The sequence below is a fragment of the Haliotis asinina genome, chromosome 5 (assembly GCF_037392515.1).
Source record: "Haliotis asinina isolate JCU_RB_2024 chromosome 5, JCU_Hal_asi_v2, whole genome shotgun sequence".
In the NCBI taxonomy this organism is placed as follows: domain Eukaryota; kingdom Metazoa; phylum Mollusca; class Gastropoda; order Lepetellida; family Haliotidae; genus Haliotis; species Haliotis asinina.
Genome location: NC_090284.1, coordinates 18,715,329 through 18,742,629, shown reverse-complemented (window position 1 = coordinate 18,742,629; position 27,301 = coordinate 18,715,329). Strand labels below are relative to the sequence as shown.

General features: G+C 38.5%; 2 protein-coding genes across 2 annotated transcripts in view; both read left to right on the top strand.

Annotated features, from left to right (window-relative positions):
• The window catches only part of LOC137284716 (UPF0764 protein C16orf89 homolog), a 441,860-nt gene that overhangs the window by 124,962 nt on the left and 289,597 nt on the right, over window positions 1-27,301 (top strand). The window lies entirely within an intron of this gene.
• Window positions 19,610-20,705, top strand: LOC137284309 (basic helix-loop-helix transcription factor amos-like). Its single transcript, XM_067816078.1, has one exon. It carries the CDS (start codon window positions 19,693-19,695, stop codon window positions 20,149-20,151), a length of 459 nt encoding a protein of 152 aa, XP_067672179.1. The 5' UTR covers window positions 19,610-19,692; the 3' UTR covers window positions 20,152-20,705.

Genomic DNA, 27,301 nt, shown 5'->3' with positions numbered 1-27,301 from the left:
AAACGCCTCCATCCATTCGACGTCTTCTCCCGACGGTCGTAAATATATAGACTGGTTGTCTAGGTCTTCTGCGCCATCGCTGACGATTGATTCATCTTGTGTTGGTTCAGTGTCATCATCTTATCACAACACCTGCTCAGAGGCAGCGATTAATGAGTTATCCTTTTGACTGGTTGAGTGTACGTTTACACGTATCCACGTGTTTTATTGCTGTGATTATTTAGCCATACAGACCCCTAAAAGCATGTGGACAATATGGTAATCTAAGCTGTGTGTTGGAATGAGGATACGCACACGTGCCCACGAGTGCCTCCGTCCGCATGCGCGTGTCACACACGTCACTGAGTGTGAACGTGTGAGTGAAATGTATTTGAATTATTGATTTTAAAAGACTTCATTTTAAGGTATTTGGTTAAAATAAATGACTTAAAATATACTGAGAGACGGAACTATTCTAAGTCATGTTTTATATGCGATGGAAGTTGTCTCAACCGGCACTCATCGGGACTGAAGGAATTATCCAGTTTAGACAACGTGCCGGATTGCAGGATGATAAATGTCATGAACGGGACAGAGGTTTTATGCCGGTGTTGACAACTTGCCAGATGGGACAGATACCGGTTTTGATAGATTCCACTGTAATTTAAAAAGGGGAAATATATTGTTACATTTGTTCGGTTCTGTTTAGCCATCACACATTCCCGCAACATTTTGTAAAATGTACACGCAGTTATTCTTAATCAACAGTTCGACATACGTATACTTTATCTCTAGTCGAAATGTTGACATTATATTTTAACACATTTAAGTCGAAGAGTCGAATAAGTTCAATACCTTAACCCTAGGTCAAGTACGCATGCACCGAATAACCCAGAATCACAGTATCACGTTTGTATAGTAAAACATTTCAGAATAAAACTACGGGATTCCTCTGTTTCATGTACGCGTTTTATTCCTATGTATCTACGTATGTACTTGCAGAAATACGCTGATTATTCTGCTAAACCCATTTAAGTGTTATGACATATTAACTGTACCGTTACCATCACGCTGAACGTATTTGAGGAGTTCAGCAGGCAATATATACCCCCTCGCTGTCAGCGTCCCCAGTTTTTTTGGTTCCGATCTAATACGCCAGAGCAAAATAAACCGAACGCCCTCGCTACCCCTCTCGGTGTAGGTGTGCATGTTTGTCCAGATCCCCAGGGTTCCGCTTGACAGGGTCACGTAGGGTCACAAGAGACAAAGATGAGGACTTTCCTCCAGTCCTTCTCCTCCCTGTACCCCAGGGATCACAGCATCCAGAGTGAAGACCCTCTCGCTACAATGTACATCCGATTCTCCAGCGCTCATTGACTCTGAAAATGGGATGTCATAAGAATTAAAAGGAGTGAAATGGAAGGAAGGAATTGTTCAGGATCGAGCGTCCTAGTGTGTTAAGTATCCAGCTATATCGCCTTATAGGACGTTGATAATGTGACGTTCCTCTTATTATTACGCACTGTATAATTACAATAATTCTCTGCTACGGATGACATTTTCAATGGGACTTGGTGTTTTTGTTAACTTTTTTGTGTGTATAATGAAATTAAATCTCGACGATAACATATTATTAGGTAGCCCAAGGTCCGTAAATATACCAGATTTTACCATACATAAACTACCGTTTACCCAATATCCCGTCGCTCCTAGTAATTTGAAAATCCTAGTCCGTAATTTTCGTTATAATTATTTCAAAAGGTGGGGAAAATATTGTGGTTTATTGAATTCCCATGTTTGTTGAACAGTCCGTCGTGCACCCACGATTTTGTGTGTCCATTATGGCACGATGTGGATTAACTTGGCTTAAAGAATGCGGTGTATACGTAGCGATAGGAAGTGTCCTTTTCAACCTTTGATGTACGATCGAGCACTCCTCTCTACTAAGATTTCCAATGTTCTTGTCACAGAAGTTGCTTCATCGAAGTTACAACATTCAAGGCTGATTTTATACAGTAGATATGTGGAGAACATTCACAACAGTGCTAATAATGAGATCAAATGTTATTCTGTATTTTCGGGTAAATAATTGATTTTCCTCTGCATGTGTTTGTGATGTATATCACTAGTGGGACGGGAAAAGCGCTCCTTTTCATGAGCATCTGGTATCATCACCGACTGAAAGCTATCTCAACAGATGCTCATGGTATAGGCGAAATCACAGAATAAACTTTCAGCAGATATTCCGTGTGTACATGAGGTGGCAATGGAGCCAAGTGGTTAAGGTGTTCAATAGTCAGGTCGAAAATCCGAGTTTGATTCTCAACATTGGTTGAGAATATGTGAAACCCATTCCTGTTGTCTCCCCCGTCGTGATATTGCTAGAATAATGTTAAAGAGGGGGGTAAACTAACTGACTCACTCTGAACATGGATTGAGTTCTGTCGCTTTCGTTTAGCTTAAATGTAAATCTCTATACACAGCAGATTACAGTATCTTCATACTCAATACAGTATCCCCGTAAATCGCTAGCGCATGCAGTCATTTATTTCAGGCGGTCATAGTGATCGTGTCATTTGCTACACAAACGACGTAAACGTTTAATGATCTGAATTAATATTATATCAGACGGTGTTAAGACGGCTAAGGTACATACGTGGGTTACTTTAAGAGATGTCGTGAATGTAACAGCCGGTGTGGATTCGGAATAGAGCTCGTACGCTGTAATCGTAAGGAACAATGTTGCTATACTCACCATATAAAGTATCGCAACACGTAGTACTGTTCGTCACGTGGATAATGTCGGTATACCTACCGCATGAACAAGGGCAATCGTAATACTGTAAATTCTCCATAACATTTACCAAAATTTTACCATTGACAACTTAATGCCTCTACAACTTGACACAGTAGTAGATACATCTATAAGTTAATTGCTGGATCATTTGTCAATTTGTCATATTTTTCTTTTCTTATTCTCGTCTGTTTTCCTAAAATTCATTTCCTCACCTTCTCTTTTTTGCTCCTTCTGCTTTTGAAATAGATTTTAGTTTTAAAATTTAGTTTTATCCCTAAATACAGATGCAGGAGTTCATAGGCTGAGGTGTAAAGTGCAAACCTCTCACAGCCCTTCAAGCAGTCGACCTCAACGTTCTAGACTGAGGTTTTTCAAACAATCCACAATACTTCGATTAAAACTTGTCCCCTCCGAACAATACAATCATACTAACAATCGTAACCCAATATAATTAACGGTGGCGTTACGTTTAGTGCTTTGATGAATTCTTTTATACGCCCCTTCCTTTATGGGAAAGTCAATAACATTTCCTCACTATTAACTAATTTTGGAAACCAATAATGTCAGCTTTGACGAGTCGTTGAACTGCGAGGCAAGGAGAGGTTGGTGTACCCCGTCCCACCTACCCAACCCACCTCATCAACCCCACTTAATTCAACACCTAGGTTGTGATGGAGGTAGGAACTTAAGTGTTTATATCACGAATACTCAAGTGCTTTATTCTTGTGTTTCTTTCTGAAGATCGATGCCATTTTTATCATTTGTGTAGCGATCACTCGGTTAAGAGTCAAACAATATTTCCGTGGATTATTTTCAAAACCATTCAACAAAGCCCTTGTAGAGCTTAGATTCCCACGCTTTCTCCGAGGTGATCATTTCATTTGTGTAGCAATTACTCGGTTAAGGGTGGGGCAGAATTATTGCGGGTTATTTTCAATACTACACTACAAAGCATATGTTGCGCTTGGACCAGTGCTCTTTGACTGAGATCAACAATTGTAATCGATCGGAAATCGATCGATACAACTCTGAGAGTCTTACTCCCAATAAAAAAATACAAAATACTCTAACATCGTCAATGGTTAATTTGCAACAAGATATATGTAAGTACCAAAATACGGAAATTTAAACTTGTACAAATAGATTCCGTTCCTCGTATTTTGGAGTTGCCTCCGAGTCAGTTTATTCGAGTACAAATCATTTCTCGCGGTTTAATGTCCAAATCATTGAATGTATGAAGAACTATTCAGAACTTGCAAACATAATCTATCATGACGTTTATGTCGAAATCCGGAACATTATCGTAAAATTCAAATAAGTGAAATTTATTATGGGTTAAATCGCGTTATAATGCAGCGATAATTGTTGCCGTAACCAGATAAGGCTTTAGAGCATCGGTATTATTACCTGTCGTCTTCACATTGTCATACTGAATTGACTTTTATGGCTGGATTTGTCCCGGGGCTTGGAGTAAGGTGATTACTTTTTATGGCACATCTTTATATATAACGTGAGAGTATAAGATGGCTGCGAAGCTATGAAGCAATAGATACGGGAAGTACAAGTGCAAAGATGAGCCCCTATACTAACCAGACCGTACTTAACTTTCTCATTTACTCTTTATTTACGGCTTATCGCTGACTTTGATCAAAGCCCTTGCCCTTTGTATCTCCCCCCTCCGACACCATCCCACCCCCATTCACTAAGTCAAGCGTGACGTCAATGATAAAGCTAGTTTTCTTGGCTTTTACAAAACCTTTCCACCTTTTCAACGCCCTTACGAAACTAACTCGGCGAGACGGACTTAAGACGGCACCACGCTGAAGGCGACGTTCAGCGCCCAACCCCATAGCAAATTGAACCGTATTAAAACCATATTAGGACTTTGTGGAGAAAGCGACAGTACAATTAGCAAGTTGACGCTCTGTAGACTTACGTTTGTGAGACCCATCTTTAACTTGTTGTCCCACATCGCATGAATGCTGTAAAAAATGTTTTTTTCAATGGCGCTTTTTGAAGTTTAATCGCATGATAATGTTTGGAAATGTTAGCAATGTCTTATCAAAATACTTTTCTTTTTGTTGTCGCCTTGGTAGACGCACCGTCGTGACCGGTCTTATCTAATACAAGATTCTTCACATCACATTAACCATCAATGATCAGAATAAAGACATAATTGTTATCAAAAGAGGTAGACTATATTGATAATATACAGATGTTTTAAGTGATATCATATCGTCACACTGAATTGACTACAGACGTTTTTTTAGCACGTGTCGATGAACATTCAAAAAATACTAAATTAAGTGCAAAGTATGAAACACCTCGCATATTTCAGTATCTAGCATCATGACTCGCAACGATGACATACAACAATCAGGGCACTGATGAGCGAATCTTTTTATTATTTCAGTTGCTAAATTCTATGTCCATTGCCCGGGTAGATTTTGGTAAAACCGGTTTACTATGAGAACTAAACTGGAAGGTAAAAACTGTGATGACGAAATGAAGTAGTTATTCATCAGTGATGTATTTAATACTTATCATAGTTATGTTTTGGACCGCAGTGCTTTGTGTGAGGTTTACTGTGCCTTGTTAGGTTTTGATGAAGTAACCATTCGGATCCAATAAACTTTGAATGTCCTAACTATGTTTTGCGCGGTGTTTTTATATCATAGCGTACTGCAGAACGGTATTAGGGAGGAAATGAGTCTTCAGTGATACAGTGGCATGCATAAAGAAATATATCAAAAAAGAAGGATTCAGATACAAACGGTCCTCAAACTTCTCACACTCAATCCACTGACATTTCGTTTTAATGTCAATTTGACAACGTATCTAGTGACACACTAAATGACTAGTTTGGTTGGTCTGTTGTTTTACGTTGCGCTCGGCAAAAATCCAGCTATATGGCGGCGGTCTGTGGTCTGTACATAGACACTCCACTTCTAATTGGCCAGGCCACGACTCGTGCGGCCCCTTCATGTGTATTAATATGACTGTCTTAGATCCTGCCGAAGTTCTGTGTTGTTTCTTTTGCCTGATTTGTTAAATCGCTGAACATTCTCTGTTGAACGAAATATGTTGTCGCCAATTAAACTAATATGCATCATAAGCATAGATCTACACTGTTTGGATATGGTTTGACATGTGTCAACACAGGAAGCGATTCTGACCACCCGATCCCGTTAGTCGAGTCTTAGAACAAGTATGGATTCTTGAACACCAATGCTAACCCTGAACTACCAGGACACAACTGACTATTTGAAAAGGATTCGAACCCACATCCATGGATTTCTGGGCATCCGTGCCCACGAGTAGTCCATACTGCGTGAGTTAAACATCATTCAACCTCGTTAGTTCAATGTTCAAGGTTCAAGGCTTTTATTCTCAAAGAAAACAAACACCAGCAGTAGCACAAGACCATATTTTCACACAATCAGCATTACAATTACGATGATCGACATGACAGTTAACGACATTTAATACAGAGTGGGAAGACGCCCCCAAAAGAAGAAGGTCTGCCGTTTTAGTGAAACCCGGAAGCACGTGCAGTATTGTGGTGAAAAATGTAAAAACATAGTCGGGGTGAACAGGGATTCGTGCACTTGGTGGTGAGTTTCTTACCACCCGTGACCCCGAGTTATTAGCTAAACAGTATTATATATAGTGTGGTTACAGAGGGAGGAAAACCAGAAGTTACACCACACGTAAATGATACAAGCTGTGAACCGGTTCTTTTACAAATATCTGTAGGTTGAAATATGGCCAAGGTGACCTTAACTTTAACTCACTCACTCTGTGAAACAAATACTGAAATGACCATTCAAATTTAATTTGTAAATATGAGTCAACACTTTTAAAATTTAACATACTACTCAAAATACTAAACAGAGGTTCAAAATGTGATCGATTTGAAATGTTATTCTATCACCATCAATTTCGTTGAACGTAAATGCATCTTGTATGAAGATCGAGCCCTGTATCCATTCATGTATGTATAAAATCACACATCAAGAAAAGTTCATTTCAGATCAGTGATCTAACAAATCTTTTATGTTGACCTCAAAGGTTAAAGGCTGCGACCTGAGGTCAACGGTCAGTGTCTTCATCGTTGTTTTATGTTAGATTTGGAGACAGTGTCGGAGCAATGAAAGGAAGATTCTAACTGGCCAGGCCACGGCTCGTGCGGCCCCTTCATGTGTATTACTATGACTGTCTTAGATCCTGCCGAAATTTTGTGTTGTTTCTTTTGCCTGATTTGTTAAATCGCTTAACATTCTCTGTTGAACGAAATATGTTGTCGCCAATTAAACTAACGCTGAGACACAACCTCAAATGGCACTGAAAACATTTCTTCACTGGTTCTATGTGTGTCCGTCCTTGAAATTGAAATGCCATACTTAAAATCAATTTAATGTTTTCACCAGACAATTTGCGGCATCTCTAAATGAAGCTGGCTTCACATGCAAGCTAACTTTAATTTTTATGCCTCGACATTTCTCAAAATCTTCGAAAAGGGTCGAGATTTTAATGAATCTACGATTTCAGCATGTGTGAACTTGGCTCGTCCGTGACAAACGTTTATGTTTTACAGGTTCGTATTGGCGGCCATATTGTTTTAACAGAAGACTGTCTTACCTTCTCTTGACAAATATCCCCCTAACAAATATATCCGAATTAGAAAAATGATTAAAGTTTTGAATTAGCAGAGTACACTTGCGTACAAACGTAGGAACACAACAGGTACTCACAAGTTATTTTAAAAACTACATTTTGGAAAGTCTTTTGTCTCAAGTCACAACCCAGGCACATTTGCAAGCATCATGTTCACAACGGGAACGGGTGGTCAGGGTGACATAGTTAATGTTTATTCCTCGTGTTCCCGTTTCGTAGGTCGATGCTCATGATATCAATCACTTATCCAGATTCAGTTATTTACAGACCTCCGTCATACACATATAGCTGAAATACGGCGGTGCGGTGTTAAACAAGAATCAAACATAAAGTTAAACTCTTCCTTTGATAAATGATGCTCTATAATTGTAATTACAACTTTATATTTATATAGCCTAACGCTAATAAGACTCACATCATCGTTTAAACCTATAAGATAAATGGAAATAAAGATACGATATTACTTACAAGTACAACTAAAATAACTACCGTGTTTATCGTAACTCACCCATTTTCAAAGAAGAAAGAAATCTCTAAATATTCAATATGTCAAAACTGTCGGTATCATTAACTGTTATAACCAAACAATATTAACTTAGATTCGTTATAACAAATACTAGAATACGAATTACCGTTTGTGATATAAAAGTGATAGAAGAGACATTACAAAAATGTTTTTGCGGAATATTATGGTTTCGTTTCCTGACAACTTTACACTTTTGTGTCCCGAATATCTTATTTATTTCCCTCGCCCGCATTTGAGGGCAGCCTTGTAAAAGTATATTGTGAATTAAACGAATCCAGATTTTGATTCCTACCGAAAGGAGATCACTGGAGCGCAAAACAGTCCAATGTCTCTGTTTGACAAACCATAAAATACCCCATCCCCTGGTATCAAAGTGTACATAAATCAGAACAAATAGACAGGAAGTCAAAAACCACATGAAGGCGTATTGTTTATGTGCAGCAGCACTGAGCACGTGGTTTAATGCAAAACACGAACCATGCATTTGTGGTACAAATTCAGTAATTACGGTTTGGGCGGTTTGGAATTTCATGCCGTCAATTGTGCACTGGAACCCTTTAAATCTATGTTTCTGATAACGCAATGTACATTATTCTAATCCTTACGCATTATCAGGCATCTTGATGCTGTGTCTGCATTTGTAGCGGTCGTATTTAAACAATAAATGGAGTTGATCACGATACGGTCATTAAAATATTTCATCGCCAGCGACACAAAATTCCAACTGGTTCGTCAAAAATACAGACTGGGTTTTGCCTGTTTTATGATGGGTACGGAGTACAGCTCTGTCGCGTTCTGCAGGCTGGGAGTAAGATAGGGGCAGGGGTCGTCGGTAACGACTTCTTATAACGACTACACCGAAGGTGGCTAAAAAATATATTGTTTTTTAAGAGACCTGCAGACAGGTGACTGTAATGGAAGCATAAACGCGGAACAATTTTTAATCTGCTAATATAAGAAATTATCGAAAATTAATTTTAAAAAGCAACAGATTTTCTTATCAGCTTAAAATATCACAACACTTAAAACTCAGACTGTCTTGTTTCTAAATTGTCTTTATTACATGAATAAACGAAATCCAGATGAGGTAAAGAATTTCTAAACTTCAAAAGAGTCTGCATGTAAACGGTGGTTGAAGACACTGCTGCAAAACGAAGATTGTTTTTTATCAATAATGATTACTGTGAATAAATTACGACCTGCTTGAGTACGTCTGACTGAGCAAGTTTATCCGACGTTCAGAACGTTACTGTTGCACAATTCAGTACTACTAATGCGGATGTTAACAACGACGACGACGATGGTGATGATCATCATCATCAGCATCATCATCATCATCATCATCATCATCATCATGTACGAGAGTGTGTAGTTATTCAAAAGTCAACAAGGAAGAATTATTAGCCTCGGCAATATGACGGCTGTCTGTATATAATCGAGTCTGGATCAGACAAGCCAGTGGTCAACATTATGAATATCGATCGACGCAGTTGGCATACGAGGACATGTGTCAACTATGTCAGCTAGCCTGACCACCCATTCCCGTTCGTCGTTTTTAACAACAAGCATGGGCTGCTGAAGACCAATTCTAATCCGTATCTTTAAGGGTACATTTCATCACAGGAACCCGATATCGCACTGTAGGTTAAACATAGACAATAGATATACACCCATGTCATATATATTAATAATATTGTGCATTTCATCTAAAGCAGACAATGCCTATATGTATAATAAACTAAGAGCTCAATTTAGAAACATAAACATAATGCCTTATATTGGATAAAATCTCTTCTGATATTGAATATATCATTAAGTAATCAAACCAACATCTTTCATTACACGACTAAAAACTCTGATGACATTGTCATAGCAACCATGTACGATAAGCCTTTGTTATTATCACCAAGTCTCTCTCTTTTAATTTGCTACATCAGTCCGACATAATGATAAAAAACGGATAAAAATCCGTGCCTGGTTGAATTACGCGTAATTCATATAAAAAATGAACACTGGAGTCTTTGGCCTGAAATGGGCTTTTGTACAATATTAGTATAACACAAATCAATTGTGACACACAAACATTTCTTTTCACGTAGAACCAAAACCGGCATTTACGTTTTTGTATTTAAGGATCCGCAGTTTGAGGTGTTTGACTAACATAATCTTTTAATTTAGAAAAGGCCTCTCAATTCCCCTTGCTTTTTTTAAACTTCATTGTGTGGACTGGTCTGATCCGGCATTTCCATGTCACCGTTCCTGACGAGTAAGCACTGCCACAAAAGACTGTACAGACGTAACAGCACCGCCCAATGTCCGCAACCGCTCTCCAATTAAGACAGACAGAATATTTAAAGCGGTTTCTTCAACAGCCTGGCAGTGTCGCTTAGAACAACAAAGTAAGATCCAACTGAGTGCTGATTGTAAACATGCTAACTTGCAGAGTGTTAATGAACAGTGGTGCATTGTAAAACGTGATCAAAATCGAAAAAAGATTTTGAGTTTATAACGAAATCAGCACACACCCGTCCGGAAACGGGCACTATTTTTGTTTCATAACTGTCTTGATCAAAAGACCTAAGCGAAGTTTAATAACTCTGATTAATCAAATATGACTGGCACTGAAATTGATATTATTCATATGGCTCCCAACACAAAGCATCTGAGGAGCTGGACAGAGTATATGACTTTGGTTAACCAAGATTTGTTAGAGGTTGAACGAAACTCGGATTTTTTTTCACCCACACCTGAGAAACCAAATTTTAATCGACTGCAAATATACGGTGCAAAAACGTATTTGTGTTTAACACACTGGGGGTGGGGGGTGAGGTGGGGGGTGGGGGGTGAGGGTTGGGGGTTGAGTGGGGGGGGATTCTACAACAGTTGTAATTCGCCAATAGGAAGTGGTTAAAGCACTTTAAAAAGTCTATGTGATTGCTATACATATAGCGCAATGATTCATGCTTGAAATTAGCATAAACGATAATTTTTTTTAAAAAAAACAGAAAATACACGTGTTTGTTAATGATCTAAAGAACTGATACGATGATGCTATTAGTGTTAAATACAGAATCATCGCCCGCATGTGATGGCGAAGCCGGATTCAATACATCGAATTTGAATTGGGGATACCAGATTTGAGAGGAAAAAGTGGGGGAACTAAATCCATTTTAAAATAAATGTTTTAAGGATTTGAGAAAAAGTGGGTAATCAATTTCATTTTGAAATAAATATCTCAATGAGGATAAACCCTTCTCTTGTGTATGTAAAGAGACTATTTAAAGAAGCTCGTTGAAGTTTGTTTATTGCGGCCCACACAAGGACCTAATTGACGGGGCAGGACAAGGAGCACAACGGCCGTAAACGTTAAACAGAGGGATCAGAACTGAGGCTCGACACACGCGAGTGGAGGGTTCAGTCTAAATACCTTGTATCACGGAAAGTATTTAAACCAGACAAAAATTCAAAGAACGAAGAAACTTATCAGACAAATCAACAACAATTGGCAGGTGGAACTTTTAAGGGCGTTATAAATTCAAACAGATTTAATTAATACAGCCACGCCCTGTGCTTCGGCGTTATCGTGGAAACGTTGCCTTCTACGAACTAATTATAGTTATGAAAACGGTTTTTCATCTGTAAGTCGAAAAGCCCGGCAATAAAGACAGTCATAACTTTGTGGTAAGTTGGATTTAAAGCCATGTCGTTAGCTCTACTCCAGTTCACGACCATAAAAACAAAAAAAGTAAATAAATCCCCCTTCTTAAATAATTGGTTTGTTTGCTTCGTTGATTTTTGTAATATTGTTTTTGTGTGAGGTTGTGTTTCCCTACCAAGTGAACCAAAATGACAATGTTATAAGTAAACACTGCACGAGGTGATTCTAATTAAACAATATCACCAAGTAGCGTTTTAAAACTTCAAAGATTGCGATATGAAAGTTTCGAAAGTACTATTACTCTTAACTATTTAAAGTTGGTTATACAAAAAAAATTATATTTACATAAAAATGTTGCATTTGTTCGGATATTGCACATTTATTTAGTCTTGTATCACTATTTAGGACGTCCGTGTTCAGTACTGCCTGCATGTTCAAATATACAATGGTCGAATTAGGCTACAGAAGGGCAAGTGAGGTTACTTTTACGCCGCACTCAGCAATATTACTATGTAAATGTAAATAATCGAGTCTGGACCACACGATCGAGTGATCAAGAGTGTGAGCATCCATATACATATCTGGGATAGGATGAAGTGTGTCAACCAAGTCAGCGAGCCTGACCAACTGTTCCCGTTAGTCGCCTCTTACGACAACCATGATCAGTTCTAACCCGAACATAGTACGACATACGTGATGGGTTGGTCAAGCTCGGTGACGGATGACTGGTCACTGGCCAATCAGTTGCTAAACTGAAACTATACAACTGACGTCACGTCACGTCACGTCACGTCACGTCACGTCACGTCACGTCAACACTACAAGCGCCATCACAACGTTTCCAGGCATCTAATACATTTGCCAAAACATTAAAAAGCCCAGAACACAACGTCGATACCCGCATCAAAGAAAAAGCCGTCAAATAATGATTTCTTGTTTAATATTTTTTAGCCACATCATTATGGGAGTATGGTTACTATTGCCCTGCAGCTTAGTTCTGTATAGTTCAAACTATATCACTTACAGTGTGCGTGTAATTGAAATATTGCTTAGTGCAGAGTTTAAAACTGACAATTATTAAAGGAGTTCTTAGAAGAACGCTCTGGTAGCCATTACCAGTGCATATTCACGTGCTTTAAATAGAGCCTTGCGTTTTGTTCACTGACAGCCGGACCTCATGTACACCATTACTAAATTACACTCCCAGATTTGGTAAGAGCTTGTACAGATTAAAAACATATACTAAACAGCAAAAGAAACGCAACTTTGGTTTTTGTCACGTTTTTAATGGGAAGACACAAACATGAACGAGTACTTTCATTAGATTTCGTTTTGTCGAAACTTTTGCTGTTCAGTATATATAAAAATATAACATTATTGATGCAAATATATTTCCAGGTGGCTGTAACATAATGAGGCATGTTTTGGCTTGATTTTTTAAGCCATGTTTCAATAGTATAACTGTAACATTAATTTCATGTGTATAGTTTTGAAACGGACAAATAACATACAAACAAAACATATCACTGTAAATGAAATCTGTTAGATGGGTTATACGAACATTTCATTTTAATGTCAACATTTTAGGATGATGAAAACTCAAAATGAGCTCTCCAGTGTGTTAAACGTGTATTCTTAAATGGTGACAAGACAATGTAGTGATTGATATGTAGAGCACCGACACAAATGACATATGGTAATATGCAGCAACCAAGCCCCCAAGCCTGACCAGCCGATCCAGTAGCCTCTTACAAACATGGGTTGCTGAAGACCAATCGTAACCAGGATCTTCAGGGGCCTGATGTTTTGTAGAAGAAATATAAAATCTGTATGTGTCAATCAGATGATACAATACATCATAAACAAGGTGAGCAACTGTTTCAAACTCCGGACTACTCCGGACTACTCTGTCCTACAATGACGTGTCTTGCTCCTTTCTTTGATGTTGATGCTTTGAATGATTTAATTAATTGGCTTTTGTTTGGTTGGGGGTTTTCTTGGTGCTTCTTGTTGTTATATATGTGTTATATGTTTGTATTGTTTTTCGGGGTTTTTTTCGGGGATGGGGGTGTTTTAGTCTCTCTCTCTCTCTCTCTCTCTCTCTCTCTCTCTCTCTCTCTCTCTCTCTCTCTCTCTCCCTCTCTCTCTCTCTCTCTCTGTTTGATTCCCTACTTCGGCGCAATGTATGAACCCAACTTCTGGTGCCCCGTGCACAGTGGTATTACCTGAATATTGTTTAAAGCGACGTAAAACCATGTTCGCTAACTCTAACGTTGACCTACAATTTATGATAAGTCATCCAGGAAGAATTCTACAAAATTATAATTTACCAAATAAATCACTTTGTTCTATTTTTCGTTCGGGTTACGTTCCACGTGACACACAACGACGAAACATTCATCCTAATTCTTTAGAAAAAAGCAATAGTAATAAGAATAAATGAAATGAACAAGAATCAATCCCGTTGACAATATATTATATAGTACCTTGATACCGTTATAACAGGTTGTATAGAAATCAGTCTTGACAACAAATACAACATCAGCTGAAGCAATGCCAAGAGTTTTATCTAACGCCTTCCACTTTTTCATTCAATCCAGACAATCTCTCTCTGTTTACCAATTATGTATCACCTGAAACGTGAATATATTACCATTCTGAATTTCGGAATTAACTCGGTAAATAGTCCTTAGAGCTGAATACATGCATTGTAAAGACTCGGCTATCTTCTGTGAAACGCCATCGATTAGTAACCATTAACATTTGAGTAAACAGATCACTGGTGTCTCAGCAACTCGTATTTCAGAGTATTAGATTTGGTCAATGAGCAACACAAATCTCACACCATCCCATAACTATATGCCCGTAAAAATATAAATGCGATTTAGGTGCTCATTTTTGTTCCAAAAGGCCCTTTTTATGAAATCAGGGAAATGTCTTCAACAGAATTCACGCGGCGCAACAATCACCAACAATGACTGGTCCCTCAGTGAGTCGTCTCGCACGTGCAGAGCGCCAGATAAAAACTGTGAATGTGGTTTACGTTGGCGTGTGAAGATTGAAAAGATTATTTCCTTATTTCAAGGTGTGCTTTTACTATAATGGTTTTAATGCAAAATTGCATGATTCAGTAGAATTGGCCATGACACCTGCTGTATAATTCAATCTTTTCTATCGCCCTTCGCTGTCCGTCGTTCTCAGTGTGAGAAAGATTCGCCGAAGACAATGTGCAATTAAAACAACACATCTCATACGAAGCCAGGAAATCGAGTGTGTCGGGCATTCAAAGCTCAATCGTTGTCGGTGTTGCCGGGGAACAAACGTGTCCCCCCAGCCTTTCAGCCTTTTGGGAATTATTCAATCGTAGGCTAACATTATCAGAATATATAGCCATTGACGCGAGTAGTGTCAGAAAATAAATAATTTTAAGATTGATTGTTTTGTTATTTTTATTATCCCAAAATGTCGTTTGTGGATAAGCACAGTAAATGAAAATTAGTCATTATAAGTCGTTCACCCATAACGGCAATCAACTGCGTCGAACACTGAACTAAGAGAAAGGGGAAAACAGTGGGGAGGGATGGGGGGTATTTGGGGGGAGGGCGCATGAACGTAAAACGGACATTTGAAGCTGCAACCCACGGGTGAATGTGTTTTATTTTCTTCACGTCCTTTAAAAATATTTTTCTCAATGAAAGGACATATATTTTCCTCTAAAAAAGTTCTTTTAAACGTGTATGCCTTATTTTGTTTTGTTTTTTTGTTTTTTTTATTTATTTCTTTTCTTATGACTCTAATGCCTTCAAACGTGAGAGTAACTGACGTTGTGAAAATACTGTTGAACAAAAGGAAGAATTCACTTAAAAGTGGGATTTGACGAAAAAATACAAACGTTGTAAAACGCTATCAGTTTTGAAAACACAGCAAATATGGGGTACAAAACACTTAAAGTTTGATAATCGTATCATATACATAATCACAGAAAAACGAGCACCGTTATTTGTGTCATTTTAGAGATCATGAAAGATGGGTGTATACATTCTTTTGCACGTCAGTTTGTTATGAAGAATAAGAGAGAGAAGAATAAGACACAAGAGAGCTAGCGAAAACGCATTCTGTCATTTAGTACAATACGTATTTTCTAGATTGTGTTTATGTAGGCTCCTTTATATTCTATTCAGATACAGATAAACGCCACCCATGCATGTAAATCACATCGGTTTTAATAAATAAAGAGCAAATATAACAAAACTGTTCTTATATCACTGTCCATCTTTCACAAATGTACCCAGAATCACCGTTGGATTGTAACGTGATTGAATGAGCGAGTTTAGTTTTACGCCGCATTTAGCAACATTCCAGATAATGTCGTCGGGCTGTAAGGAATCGAGTCTGGACCAGACAATCCAGTGATCAACATCGTGACTAATGATTTACACAGTTGGGATATGATGACCTGTGTCAACGAAGCCACACTGCTTGACCATCCGATCCCTTTTGTCGAAAATCATAGCAATTCTAACCTGGAGTTTGGGTCATTTCAGTACTATTTTGTTTGTTGTATATTTGTTGTACAGACTTCCCCACTCTGTAATGTCCTAACTATATAACGTCGCTCTCAAGATATTATCCAGTGCCCGACATCATGATCAAAGTTAGAATTTTAATTCCAAAAGTACTGATAAACTGATGATATAGATTGACCTAGGGCCTCGCTGAATGAATAAATATTGAAAAACGACATTGAGGTTACTGATATCAAAATACACTCCTTTTCAGCGGGCCTAAATACCCGATCCCGTTAGTCGTCGAGTGAGTTTTGTTTTACGCCGTACTCAGCAATGCCCAGTTACAGACGCTTATCCGATCATTCACTTGTGCTGTCCGGTGAAGGACATAACATTATGTAACATATGTCTTATTTGGGATTACACTTTCTCAATAAGGTACAGTGTCCGTCTGAATCCTAGATTGGACTCAACCAAACAAAGGTACTGGAATCTGCACTGTACTGAGATTCATGTAAAACATAATTATGTTACATTTGACCACTTTCCAAATGGCATTTCGTATAAATGGTATAGCATAATCCTATATTCAATGATATAAAATTGAGTCCAACTTGTTATGCTGTATGACCTACTGTCGACGTTGTTGAAATAACATATATGTGTAGCACAGCATGCAGTGTACTGATATAATGATAATAATCGAATCCAGTCTGGGTTTTTAAATCACCATATCCTGACAGTTAAGGGAGACAACTGCAGACAATATTATACTCTACACCACCTGCCCGAAAGACAAAAATCAAACCCAATGAAAATCAATTTTAAAAAAATTATCAAGTGAGGACTACATTAAAACTTAACTCTCATCAATGAAAAATTTAATCCGCCGTGCATCCTCTCTGCATCCGAAATTATAAGCTGATATCAAACTGATCATCGAATGTAATAATTTAATTAAATTAACCTGTGATACATGGGACAATTAATCACAATTTGCAGGTGTAGGAAGGTGAGAAGCTTCTTATCAATCGTCAATGTCATAATTGTTTCTTGAAGTTTTCCTGGACATCAAAGTGATCGATTTATGTCCAGGTGCTATTTTGTTTGCATCCAGCGCGTCTTTCCCCTTTTATCAGTTGTACCAAGGCTCCACGCGTTGTCCAAACCTAAGTAGAAACACGACTTAATTGATGCTCAAAACATGTTCATTTTGACCGCATCACTGCAACCGAAAACCCTTGCTGGGTTCAAAAGTCATCTTAGTTTGGGATCAATACGCCACTTCCGCATTACAAAGAAAATAGTGCAAGGGATAAAAAGTTTAAATGGATATCTCCGATATGCTTCTAGAGAAGAGATTGATTTCCGTTCGTCAACTCTTCATTATGTCCCGGGAAACAAAGAAGAAGTGACCAATTTAAACAGCAAACGGTTTATGAGATCAAAAAAAACTGTTAGATCTTTTTAACTAGCGCCCTATCAAGATACTGTAGACATTGTTTCTTTTATCGTTACCCAGATGACATTTTCATGTCATTCTGACCTGCATTGAAGACGCCACTCTTTAGTTCTTCTGACAAAACATGTTAGGTTCCAAGTTAAAATGTGATCTTGCCTAACCCTAATGTTTTAATCGTGCAAAGTACATCAGATAAAAGCTACATGGTAAAGAATTATGGATTTTTTTAGAATACGTGTCAATTAACTTTAAGTGCAAACCTCGAATACACCTTATCTAAGATAGCTTAGTGGTTAAAGCGTTGACTCTTCACGCCAGGTTCGATACCCTAGACAGGTACATGAAGCCAACGTGCGGTGTCCGCCGATGGAATATTGTTGGAATAATGCTAAAAGCGGTGTAAAACCACACTCATTCACTCACTATAGGTGCTAATTTAAAGATGAGGATAACTAAAACTCACTCACTCACCCCTTCTCCTGTATATCATAAAAAGGGCAATAGAACGCACACAGCTGGTTTACTGTTTGGGGGGAAAATAAAAACGAAATTGTTACAGGGACGCGATCTTTTCCTTCATCGATGTGTTTCAAAATTAAGGTTTGCAGTGCTTCGACGATTTTCTTAGCCGGGTATGATTTTTCTTAGCCGGGTATCATTTGTAACATTTTGGTCATTACCAAGTGTACATTTGAGAACTGATCTTCAGTACCCCATGCTGAGAGGCGACTAGCGGGATCGGGTGTCGGACTTGCTGACTTGGTTGACACATGTCATCGTATCCCAATTGCGTAGATCGATGTTCATGCTGCTGATCATTGGAGTAATTGGTCCAGACGCAATTATTTACAGACTACCGCCATATAACTGGAATATTGCCACTTGTAGTGAACACACTGATTAAATATATAACCGTAACTGTAAATATATGTTTTCTTCTATGTAATTTACTAATTTACTCGTGAAAAAAAGTGTACACTAACTTTGTATCATAAATTTAAATCAATTCAGTGTGTGTTTGTGTGTGTGTGTGAGAGAGAGAGAGAGAGAGAGAGAGAGAGAAAGAGAGATAAAATACCGAGTTTCCAGGGTAACGTTCTGTCAATATAGTCACACTGGTTGTAAAATGAAACAACCTATTTTGGTTTTAAACTATTATCAGACTCACGTATCTTTCATGGAAATACATGTAATATATTTTTACATGCATTTCGTTTACGTGATAAAAAAATAAACAAATGTTATTTATGGCTGTCGTAGGAACATAAGATTTTATGTTCAGGAAATACGACCTTTATAGATAATTAATACATCAATTCTACTGCTTGCCATAATGCAAGACTCTACGTCCATGACAGGCTGTGTTCTTGTGATAAATTGTCGGGGACTTAAGGAGGAACCTTATCATGTTCCTTTCAGCTGGTGAGAACCGTTACTTTGTTCTCTGTGGTCAACTACAAACTGGTAACGTTTCAAATCTCACCGTTACGACAGATTATTCACCGGATTACAAGGCAACAATTCTACACCGTTTCAATTAATAATCGTCATGTAGAGGGGAAAACAATTACACCGACTGAAGTGTGGAAATCACGAGTACTTCGTCAAAATACCTTGCTGGTACTTGATTTCGGAAGGAGCCACGTGCGAGGCGCGAGGTAAGGCTGAGTATTTGCATGACCCCTGACCTAGAACAAAGGTTGTGTTTGATTGATTGATTCCGTGACATGTGCCAGATAGAAAGAGTCGCACCGGAGCATTCACGGGCCTCACCTCGGCACGTGACCACGTGAGATGGGCGGTGCTCAGCTATTGACAGGAAGTCATGTGAGTGAGGCCTTTGAAGGCATGCGCACTCGCTTGGAACGCTCCTTTCTCATTGGCTTGATAGCCGAAAGTTTCGTGAAATATTTATCAATACTCGTATATCGATTTCCAGGCGGATCAATTTAATATTTAAGGGGGGGCTTTTCCTCTTAGTTACCGAAACTTCCGAGGTATTTGTAAAAGTGTCCATTTGAAGCAGTTTGTCGAGATTTTTTCTGCCGAGTGTCATTTTGAAGAAGTGACAAGAGTCGTAGAATAATGTCTGACAGGAAACGAAGCGGGGATGTGGACAACTCATCTGACAGAGAGAATTACGTAAGTGGTCAGTTTATATACGCTTCGGACACGACGACCAGATCTGCTTTATCTGACAGACCGTTGCAGGATGGTTCCAACCAATCCTGGACTTATTCTATTGACAATGTGATAAGAAGATCAGAGTCGGACAGACCAACCTTCCAGAAAATGAAGTCGACCAGCGTGTATCTGAGACCACATACACCTGTAAGAAACAGCGGCAGGGACGTTCTGAGGAGACGCCGCATCGCCGCCAACGCACGTGAACGACGACGGATGCAGAGTCTAAACATTGCCTTCGACGAGCTCCGAGATGTCATTCCAGCATTTAGTGACGACAGGAAGTTGTCCAAATATGAAACACTTCAAATGGCGCAGACTTACATCGCAGCACTTCAGGAATTGCTGGACAAAGACTGATGGAAATCTCCTACAGAACCACAGGGGAGATTTTCGAAGATATCCTCGAGACCACAAGGACTTTCAGCATGAAAAGACTTAAACGATTCAGTCACTTGTCAGTGCTATATGTGACATGGCCATTGTGCAATGACCAAAAAACACTGTCGGAACGAAAGCTCAACTGATAACGATGAAATGTTGCCATGACGATACCAGTGCAATTGTACCATATCTTTAACAGTGTACCACTTCTGTATAAAACTTAATCCCACCGGACTTAAGAGATTTTCAGACGGAAATGATCTATGTTTGTCATCCTCGTTGTAAATTCTGACAATGGAGCCGTCATATTGTCAACAGTGATTCAGAAGTCAGGTAAACAATGACTCACCTTCATAACTGACTTGCATGACATGGCAAAATGCAACATGAAAAATATGATATTCCTTGCCACTAATATTGCTATATTTTTGCGACTTTATTGTTCATGTTCCATGGAGCTTCCAGAGATATTGTTCGGCTTTAGGAACAATGGCGAATTATTTTGTAACGACTGAAAATAAAATATTTATTGAGAATTGCATGGTACGCGTCTGAATAAAAACCTCTTGGCAAACTTGATTCAAGCTGACATACTCCTAGCGATGATGCCTTTATGTCGCGGAAAGAAGTGTAATACAAAACTTGGGAAAGAACTATGCGAGATTTGATATCGAGTTTAACTGGGGTATATATTGTAATTTGATAATTCACAATCGACTCTGCATTTGGTAGAGATTTCCTATGAATATGGAAAGAGTTCTGTCGCTCCTAACATAAATTTGTGTTTCAGTATGCCAGCAGATCGGGTTTTGTAAAGGTGTTATACTCGATTTAGACATTAACACGTATAATTAAGGAGATTTTCTGCTTTAATGGATGGATGACAGTGTCACATCCATTGGACAAGGGTGTTCAGTGCTGGGCATAGTTGGTCTAATCTATGTACGGCTACTACCTGAACGAAAGAAACGTTTATCGTGTGGAACCGTTCGAAAGAAGCTGAACTAAATAATACCACGAAGCCTCAAGGGTATTCATGCTCAGAGACCAAACAACCCGTACCAGACATACTTCACTGAAAGATATACCCCGAAATGTACCCCGACTAATGTCAACAATGATAGATTAAGTTGCATCATGCTTGTGGAGATGAAATGAGTTGATGGTAAGCTTCCGTTTATATACATGTCAAGATGGCCACAACTCAGACGAATGGTTCAACAAGTTGATGTATGACCGAAATTAGTTTCTTTATAAAGAACACAGGATCGAGGTGTCAGGCTCGCTGACTTGGTTGACACGTCATCATAGTCCACGTCATTCGTACTGATAGATGCTGTTGCTGTTGAGATCACTGGATTGTCTGATCCAGACTTGATTATTTACAGACTCCTGACATTTAGGTGGAATATAGCTGAGTGCGGCGTAAAACTAAACTCATTCACGAAAGAACACCAACAACTGGAAGGATTACGTGTTGGAACACCCAAGTCATGACAAAGTAACTTTAGACGAGTGAAGATTTTTCATGTTTGGCGTCTTTTGAGTTCTGTATTTTACCACTTTTGATATAACGAACTTTGGAGTCAATCAACCAGTCAGTCAAACAAACAATCTTTATTCAGGACTCTAGGTAGTCACAGATTTGTGGTTATTATACTATCCGCGTGTTACATGTAACAGTTTGCAACATTTACATATGATATCAGGCAGAGGAAGACATGCGTGACCATTTCGTAAACACCTGGTATCACCACCAAATGGCACCACAGTTTAACACGATAACAGTTTAAATATATTTCGACACTTTATGGAGCCGTATCATCCTCTATGGTTGCCATTATATACTTGGAGCGAGTTTTCGTCACATCTAGCATTTCCTATGTATGATTTTATTTGCAAATAGTAGTAGTTATAGCCCGCATTTCCACAAATACCTGTTGTAATCACAGCAAATTAGTGATCAATTCGTATAATTGTCATCGGTATTTCAGTTTCTGTTTTTTAAATCTGTTTCGACCTTTCATGTATTATTCTCCGCCGCTGACATTTCCAGCATTCGCTGTGCACGAAACACACTGTGATGTAAGCATGGCAGAGAGAGCCATGCTACGTCAGTACTAGTGTTATTGACCAAGCACAGAAATTCTGCACCACATGTGATTTAATTATACAATTATACTGAGATTAAATTTGGAATGTATTAATATCAGTCAAGAAATAAAAATGCAAACAGACAGAATTCTTGAAAATCCAGGGTCTCCTGTATATTTCGTCATGTTCTCCAGCTGCATTAACCCTCTGTAATAAAAAAGAAACGCTTATTCGATATTTGATTTGATACAGGCCGCGTTCCACAGAGTGATCGTAGGCTTCTACTTTCCTAAGTCTATGTTAAAATATAGGAATTACGATCGACTTAGGGCTACGGTGGTTTTGATGAACGGGGTCCTGGGTTGGGCTTCAGGCCTTACCTTTACAGACTCTTTGTGACTGTTTTCAGTCTAGTACTGTTTTGATAGCCTTCGTAGTTTTTTTGGGTGGAATCCCATTTTCAAGTGTATACTTTCTTTTGTCTGGGTTTTAAAACGCACCCCACTTGTTCGTGAAACATAGGATCAGATGAGGCTATTAAGTATTTGCTCTGTTTAAATACCACCGTAAAAACATTCGCAAATAGTAACAGCCGCGCCGCATTAAGCACGGCGAGTGCTTCTTTACTGTGAACAATTGCTAGTACAATCAATGTATGTGAATTGTAAATAATTCGGACTGAACACACAGAGAATTATACGGTTAATAGTGTGGTATTGTATAAACTGGGTGTCAAGACGCTAGCCGAGCCTTTCTGAGCAAAAAACGCTGAAGTCTAATATTGCAAATTTTCACAGTGGAGACAACGGGTTTCTTAGGGGATATGAGGCATACTTTCTACATTTCATTTATTTACTTAAACCACACACGGTTTTACAAGAGCACCGATGGACATTAGGTAAATATACATACAAAACACACACACACTACATGTTTTAACTGACATGAGGATGAAGTGTTTTTACAAGTGTTGTCTTGCGAAAATATCGATATAACTAACATTGTTAGCTGTAAGGTTTCAATTTTAGTCGAATAATGGAATTCAGTGCCTGTTGCAAGGTTGTGAGAGTGGGGGGACACATGTTGGGGTGGGGGGGGGGATACAGCTGACCCCCTAATATCCCTCAAGGTTTGTCAACACCTTGCCAGTGCTCCTGAATTTCTCCAAAATGTTAAATGTTGAAGGCCTGCGTTATTTCGACCTCACATCAAGAAAATACGCCGTGATATAACTGAACTAATATTCAAAGCAGGGTTAAACAATTTTCACTCACTCACTCACTCTCTTTTACTTTTTTCCTTCGCTTACATTTTACTTGGACGTACAGTTCTGACATGCTAAATTTACTCAATCATTTATTTCGATATAAAGCAGAATCTACCCGCCCTCCAGCCAGCCACGGGCCTTGAGGGAGCTGGTGAATAATTAACGATGGATATCGGCAAGTATTCTGTGGACGACAGAACGCCGGCCTGGCATTAGTGTTTAAAGGAATCCAAACGCTGACAACATACATATATATTATTCATGTACAGTGATGAATAGTCATGAATCATTGATTCCTAATGTCTCGCCAAACAGGATGGAGGAGGGTGTTCTACCCGTGATCATAGAATGATTTCCAAAAACAAAAACACGTGAGACAATAATTGCCTAACCCCTTAACATTAGATCAAATCGATTTTTATCAAATTTTAATCAATTCTCTGGAAGCAACCTGTTTAATCGACCTGGGCACCCATTCGCATGTCACCTGTCATTTTGGTTAAATCTCACTGGTCTGTGAATTTAGATTCATTAACATTAGGTTTGGGAAATATGCTTTCGGGGAATGTTTTTAAAGCATTTTTCTTGGTATGAATTAATTTATATATTATAACACATGGTTATACATTCATGTTAGAATATCTACTATAAGATAAACAATAACGTAGATTTTACATCGATGGTATAAGCTCGATCAAGACTTCAAGACCTTGAATAAATCTTCAAATCTGTGATATAAAAATTCACCCGAAGTACATGTATGCTACGTTATTTCTTTGTGTTTATTAAATACGAGTTTCGTAAGTATTCAAAAGCGTTGAAGTCGCATGTATTTTTGACAAAAATCAGGTATCACTTTTATTAAGAGCTATACGCAGAGTTAAAAACGACATTCGTAATATTTACATTGCGTAACCTAGATATTTTTCAGAAATTAGTGTTCCTCATTTTATCACCAAATAAACATTCTCTGTATACGACAGTGAAATTATTAATAAAAATTTCGTAAATATTTTGCCCTTTCTATACGAAATACCACTAACTATATAGTTATACAGAAAAGTACTTTTCACATAATTCAATACAAACTCCCAATATATTTACATATTTTAAAACATTATCAAGCGTCTCATTGTATTCGACGTTTAATCAGTACATTATTACCGAAGAAAACTACCAACTTCATTTGTCAAAAGTAATAAACAATATCCCAAACTAAAAAAGTTAGAAACCCTAGTTGTTAGTTTATCTTTTCAGACACCAGTAACACAAGCCAGAGCGCTGCGCGTTTTCAAAGGCCCCGACAACAGCGGTTTGTGTGCGCGTCGCGCTTGACTGGGTTCCCAGCTTGCAGGCTGGTCCTGCTGAAATATTTACACTGGCTTCTGATTGGCTGATCCGTTAGGGGGCCGATTAAGTGTTTGTCAACGTACGGTAACCATATGACCATTAGCAATAATGAGATAATGGAAGGGTATTGTTTTGTGGAACTGTCAAGGATTTTCTGTTGATCAAGCTCCAGGTCTTCGCTTCATGCGATAGAGTAGTGTTAATAACGATGTTTTAAAGTGCACCCTACTCTCCAGGAAAATTAGGATTTTAAGTTGATGAAAAGAACTGTACCGTTATGATTAAAATCTTCCTTAAATTGGCAATTATGAAAGTTTAGACTGTCATTAAAACTTAACGCCGGCAAGAAACATATTTCAGTGTGTGACACTTAAAACAAGTGTAAAATTTAAACATAAACACATGATATCATTTCCAATATTTTCTTTAATACTGAAGTGTGTTTCGAAAACTGTTTTAAAATATTTCGAAAATGTGTTTTGTATGAATGAATGATACGGTATAATATTCATTTTGTCAGTTTTAGATGTTTTATGTTTTTCAAAAGAGTAAAAATATTTGCCATATCATATTCATTCATTGGCAAGGATTGGTAAGAATAAACATCACCAGGAAGAGATACACTTCATACACTGTCATTATGTACAATAGCAGGTCAAGTATATTTTTATCTCGTATTACATGTATTTATAGTTATATTATTTACCCTTTAAAAGGTTCTCCAGTGGTTGACGTTTGAAATCAGATTTCATTGGTCCAGTATGACTGCATTTGTAATCTGGCAAGTCAGTCAGTCAGCTGATCCGGATGTTAAACGAGGTGGTCGTAGATGATGTCAACTTTACTGAAGCCAACGTGACGTTACTGACATACACCCAGAGTAAATCATTGATCAGAACCAACGAATAGCGGTTACTGAGAAAGGCACACAAACTGGACTGTTTGTTTTAAACTTTTAAAGCATACTGAGATAAATAGAAGTGATAAACCTATTTCAGCTGAATGATAAAGGAGGATAAATCACACAAATGTGGACATGACAGCAATACTGATAAACGTTTGGTAACGTTACCAAGCAGACAACAGTCCTTGGAACTCTGCAAACTTGAGTGTTTGGGTGAGTTTACGCTGTTATAGTAATACTCCAGCAATAGCACGGCGGGGAACACCAGAAATGGCTTTCACACACTGTACCCATCGAACCCGGGTTCTCGTCGTGATGATCGAAGGCTTAATCACAAGCTAGGCTACCCCACCGCCCCAAACCTTAGATGAAACCCTTAAACACCACGTACCATATCAAACTCATTAAGTGTCGAATAATCGGGTCTTGGTAACCCCCATCAAACACAGACGCATGAAGTAGACTACGTATGTACTGAACACGCTTAAAACGAGCTGACGAATGTGACCAAGTTTTTGTCGAAATGCGAATATCGATCTACGGTAACAACAAACTTACACTAGTAGGCCTGAGTTCGATACAACCGTAGTTTTCAGCTCTTGCCTTTGTTTTGCATTATACTTACAGGAGTTCTGTTTAAAAAAACACGTTTTCTAAATGCTTCCATAAAAAGCGTCTGAGGTAGGAGTGTCGGTCATAGAAAGGCGCTGAATATATGTTTTCATCACTAACGTAATTCTAACTAATTTCGCAATAAAACGGTCATGACAAACTGTCAGAGATGCGGGCGTATCCGTGTGATTTAAAGGCACATTGTTGTGGGGCATTAAACAGCTTAAGGGGACTTGACTTTATGCTTGATTGATGTGCATCTACTGGCGAGGCAGTAACCCCCATCATCGATATCCGTTGTGTTTGCAAAACTTAATAATGAAAAGAAAAACCACGTTGTGATTTTTATAGAAAAAATAGACCGCTTGTTTGAATGTGCAGTAAAACCAGTTCACAGAGACCTTGACAGGACCACTGGTTTTAGTTCGCTATAAACTCTCTTTCTTCTTCTTCTTCTTCTTCTTCTTCTTCTTCTTCTTCTTCTTCTTCTTCTTCTTCTTCAACTGGCTTTACGCTTATCGACAAAAGTATGCGCATGTGTCAAGGACGAATGAATAGTTCATAATAAACGTGTTTGTTATAAGTACAGCTTACTGATTGTGTGAAAGTATAGAAGGGAGAATTCGACATGATGCAGGTATAATATCGGTTACGTGTTAGGGATACAGGGATAACGAAACAATTAAATGTTTGAGAGAGAGAGACAGAGAGAGAGAGAGATTGCTGGGATATTGCTAATCGCCGTGTAATGCTAAATTGATATGTTTCTCTCGGTTTATTGGATGCATGGTTACAACATGTGAAGCTCATTTCCGATGTCCTCAGCCGTGATATTGATGGAGCATTGGTCACACACTCACTCACCCACTCACTCACTCACTCACCCACTCACTCACTCA